Below are 4,865 nucleotides of genomic sequence, written 5' to 3'. Positions count from 1 at the left end.
TGCTAGAAAAGGGCAGATTGCCACCAACCTGGTCAGCTCAGGTCTGTGAGCTCTATGCCCTAGAAAAAGCACTCCACCGACTAGCAGGAAGCATCGGGACCATTTACACCGACTCCAGATACGCTTATGGCGTAGTCCACACCTTTGGAAAAATCTGGTCCGAAAGGGGGTTCCTAAACACCAAAGGGAAAGATATCCTACATAAGGAATTGATCCTAAAAATTCTAAAAGCACTGCAACTGCCTCGGGTGATCTCAGTAGTGCATATTCCAGGTCATCAATCGGGAACCACAAAAGAAGCTCGGGGGAACAACCTAGCAGACTTGGCAGCAAAAGAAGCAGCAGTGGAAGAAGAGGTAAAAGTGATGGAAGTAAACCAACTTCCAGCTAACACCACCACATCTGACACTATTCCACAAACTAACATTTTACCCACGCCCATTTTTACTGATCAGGAAAAACAGAAATTAGTTTTAATTGGTGCCAATGAGGATTCTCAAGGCCGCTGGTATTTACCAGATAAACGCCAAATTTTAAACAAAAATTTAACCCGAGAAATTCTACAAAATATCCACCAAAGCAATCATTGGGGTTCAAAGGCTCTGGCGGATCACTATCTCAGAACCTTTGGATGCACTGGTGTTTATGAAATAGCCAACCAAATAACCCGGGACTGTGTAATCTGTCAAAAAGTTAACAAAAAGGTAATGAAAAAGAACACGGGCGGAGGAATTGAATTAGCAATCAGGCCTTTCCAAAACATTCAAATTGACTTTACAGAAATGCCTCCTGTCCAGAGGTGGAAATACCTATTGGTAATCGTTGATCACCTTACCCACTGGGTGGAAGCTATTCCAACTGTCAATGCAACAGCCCAGACAGTGAGTAAGGTGATCCTCGAGCAAATTATCCCCCGTTATGGGATAGTCCACCGCATAGATTCAGATCGAGGTACTCATTTTACCTCCCAAATTGTACAACAATTGGCTCAGCAATTAGGAACAAATTGGAGATTACACACCCCGTGGCATCCACAGAGCTCTGGGAGAGTGGAACGGATGAACCAGACAATCAAGAACACCCTCACAAAATTAATGCTGGAAACAAAATGGACCTGGGTAAAATGCCTTCCACTTGCTCTTCTTAGAATCAGGACACAGCCAAGATCTGATTTGCGTTGTTCACCATACGAGATGTTGTATAGATTACCCTACCTTGCTACACCACAAGAGTTGAATGTGAAAGAGTGTGGAAACACCAATGTACAAAAATATGTACAGATAATTGCCAAAAATCTAGAGTTGCTAAGGGAAAGAGGTTTTCTACCACAAACTCCCCCACTTGATTTTAATTTACATCACATCAATCCAGGTGACTGGGTGTTAATAAAATCCTGGAAAGAAAAGTCATTAACCCCATCCTGGGAAGGTCCATTTCAGGTCCAGCTAACCACTGAAACAGCTGTCCGGACATTTGAAAAGGGCTGGACGCATGTCAAGAGGGTGAAGGGTCCAGTGGCACCACCAATTGAAGAGAAGAAACCTCCAGACAAACCATCAAACTAAACACCCTGTTTGAAAGCTCCACTCAGCATCCCTCACTCCAAGTTAATAAAATCCTGTACTCCCAGTTCTTCCCCAGTTATACCTCAGTAATAAGTGCTAGCTACAAGTTGTTAAACTAAGTTGAAAATATTTTGCTGTTAATTCTGTTCTTTGTTATTCCCTTTTACAGATTCTGCCTTCACACAACCATATTGTCACATCAACTGTATAGTAAGGCTCCATTTGAAGCCAGCATTCTCTTCCAATAACAGTCCAATCAGACTCCAAAATTATGGGCACGATAACTCTAATCTTTGACAAGGCCAACCCTAAAATAACCATGAGTTTCCAGAAGCCTGAGGTCACTGAAGAACCATCTGAAGGTGAGATGCCTAAAGAAAGGACGAAAGAAGCAAAGATGACAACCCCCACCAGCAGAGGCAACCCAAATGCTGACAGCTCCTCTCGGGTATGCCAAAAGGGGAAAGTGAGCAACATCCTGCTACTAAGTGTCATCTGTCTCTGGGTCCTCTGGCCTCCCTTTACACAAGCAGCCGACAGCCGCTGTAACAGATGTTACAAGACTGTGTACCAGGCAGAAGGAGGCTCATTTCAAATTCGACACTTTTTCCGAGCACATACTTATGTTAATCCATCTTGTTATAACATAACAAGGTTGAGTATCTGCTCAGAAAAAGGTCACAAGTACTGGATTGGCAAAAACATTGGCACCCAAATACATAAGCAGAAGGGAGAGTGCCCCTCCCAAGACGATTGGCTCTGTTTCAATTTTAGATACATAACCAAGACAGAAGATTTGTTAAAAAGAAAGACCTATGACACTGACCTGATCCAAGAGGTGGTCATAGAAGAAAAGGAAAAACAAAAAGAAAACAATCCTTTGATGTCAAGGAAAAACTTGTTTATTGACCTGGCAGAAAGGATTGGACAACAGCTAAATTTAACAAATTGCTGGGTGTGCGGAGGAACTTTAGAATCGGAGAGTTGGCCTTGGCGGGGAGTCAGTCTTGGACCCCCCGATTTACTCCGACTGAGTAATCTCTCCCCCACAACCAGACATGACAATGAAACCTGGCTGCTAAGCAATACTGTTATTGGAGAAGAATGCATCTGGAGGAAAGGAAGAAAATTTTTAGAAGAAGTTGGTGAGACAATATGCAAAAGGTACCTGGTAACTGATGGGCAAAAACATTGGTGGATACCTCAAGAACCAGATGTATTCTGGTCTGCAGAAAAGGTTAAAAACAAAAACTGCATTTTGAATCCTGTTAAAAAACTCTGGCAGTGCTGGGATCAAGGAAATCCATATTCTGTCCTGCCACAAATTTCCAAGTACTGGATTACAGCAGCAAGTATACAACCCCACTTCTGGGAAGCACCACAAGACCTCTACTGGATCTGTGGTAACCGAGCTTATTCCAACTTACCACCTCGCTGGAAAGGGAGCTGCACTCTTGGAGCCATTCAACCAAACTTCTTCCTACTTGCTGAAAACGCTGGAGCCCACCTTGGAATCTCCCTTTATGATGAACTTTTCCGTACTAAGAGACATGTAATAGGAGGGACCCAGAGATGGGGAGAAGAAGAGTGGCCAGCTGAGAGGATCCTAGAGACTTATGGACCTGCAACATGGGCACAGGATGGGAGCTGGGGGTACCGAACTCCCATCTACATGCTAAACCGGATCATCAGACTGCAAGCACTAATTGAGGTAATCACTAATGAGACCTCTCTTGCTCTTGAACTACTTAACACACAGCAAGGGCAAACTCGAGCAGCCGTGTACCAAAATAGGCTGGCATTGGACTATTTACTAGCTGAAGAAGGTGGAGTATGTGGCAAGTTTAACACCTCAGACTGCTGCATCCATATTGATGATCACGGTGAAGCCATCACCAAGATTACCCAAAACATCAGGAAACTAGCCCATGTTCCAGTGCAGAAATGGCAGCCCTTGATCACTTCTGAATGGTGGGAAAATATTTTCCAAGGACAATGGTGGAAGAAAGCTTTAATTATTGTTGGACTTTCCCTTACAGGACTTATTTTTCTCCCTTGTTTAATCCCTTGTTTCATCCGTCTAATCACCACTGTCATCCAAGGCATGCCACTGATCCAGGATCTTCAAGGACAACAGCAGCGTCCACCATTCGCTCAAAAGATTATGCATATCAATAATAGTAACAATAAGAAAACTAGAAAGGAGAGAAAAATTGCCCAGCAAGTGTGGGACAGTTTTAAAGAGCTTGAATCTATCCCTGAAGAGTTATCCACCTCCACTTAAATGCAAAGACCAAAGATGTGAACATAAGAGAAAAAGGGGGGACTTGTCATACATGAAATCCCTATTTGTGCTTGGTCTTTGCATATTAAGTGCCTTAATTAATTTGAGCTTAATATTTTTAAATTGAATGTTAAAATCAATCCATCAGCCCAGGTACACTAATCAAGTTTTTATGATCTTCCTGTGTTTACTGTATACCTTTACAAGTGTTTTAAGATGTGTTGGATGTATTTTTTTTTTTTGTTTTACTTGTATCTTGGTTTCAAGGCAGATTTTAAAAACCCCAGTTGCAACAAACAGCCCAGCCCCCATAAGCACCTGACCCTTATCTCAACTAATATCACCCCTCTGACCAGGAGGAGCCATTGGTGGACAGAGGTGGTCTGTCAAGGGGAAAACACCAACCGCCTTGAACCAGGGGGGTGGGCTGTGGGCGGACTGTGGGCGGAGCAAAAGCTATAAAGGGAGCAAAAAAAAGACACGTGTCTCATTTTTCCCTTCCTCTCCAGCTTGCTAAGGCAGTGCTGGAGAAGCCTACCCCTTTCTAGGGGCTTTTTAGAAATAGATTTCTTTTTGACCAGCCTAAACTGCAAGTTTATTTTTTTTCTCTACCTGAGGTTCAGAGCTGTCTTAAGCCTAAAGTTCCTGAATCCCTGCGCTCCTGGGGCATATCTCTCGAGCCATCTGGATCCCAAATTTTTATATTTTGTTAGTTTCTTTTTTTTGCAATTTTTCAATTTTTTTCTGTTTTAATAAATTGTTTTAATTTCTACAAAGAGTTGTCTCATTCCTCACATCAAGCCATGAACACAATGCGTGGATGTAGAAAATGAGCTACTTGAAATACAAAATGCTGAGCCACCCTTCAGCTCCTCAGAAACTGATTCACAGCTTGACCAACATGCTGCAAATGAATGCTAAGAACATGTCCATTTGTCATCCCCTTGATGAAGAGCCTGAACTTCAGTCAGCAACAAGAAATTGATTGCACTTTAAATACCAGAAGGAAGCTTTTT

At 42.7% G+C, this 4,865-nt stretch overlaps 1 protein-coding gene across 1 annotated transcript; it reads left to right on the top strand.

Moving 5' to 3' along the window:
* Positions 1-244: 244 nt before the first annotated feature.
* On the top strand, positions 245-4,080 carry LOC138114281 (endogenous retrovirus group 3 member 1 Env polyprotein-like). Its single transcript, XM_069023534.1, has 2 exons — positions 245-356; positions 1,735-4,080. Exon 2 carries the CDS (start codon positions 1,837-1,839, stop codon positions 3,847-3,849), a length of 2,013 nt encoding a protein of 670 aa, XP_068879635.1. The 5' UTR covers positions 245-356; positions 1,735-1,836; the 3' UTR covers positions 3,850-4,080.
* The last annotated feature ends 785 nt before the right edge of the window (positions 4,081-4,865 follow it).

Source organism: Aphelocoma coerulescens, chromosome 8, assembly GCF_041296385.1.
Source record: "Aphelocoma coerulescens isolate FSJ_1873_10779 chromosome 8, UR_Acoe_1.0, whole genome shotgun sequence".
Lineage (NCBI taxonomy): Eukaryota > Metazoa > Chordata > Aves > Passeriformes > Corvidae > Aphelocoma > Aphelocoma coerulescens.
This window is presented reverse-complemented; position numbering and strand designations above follow the sequence as displayed.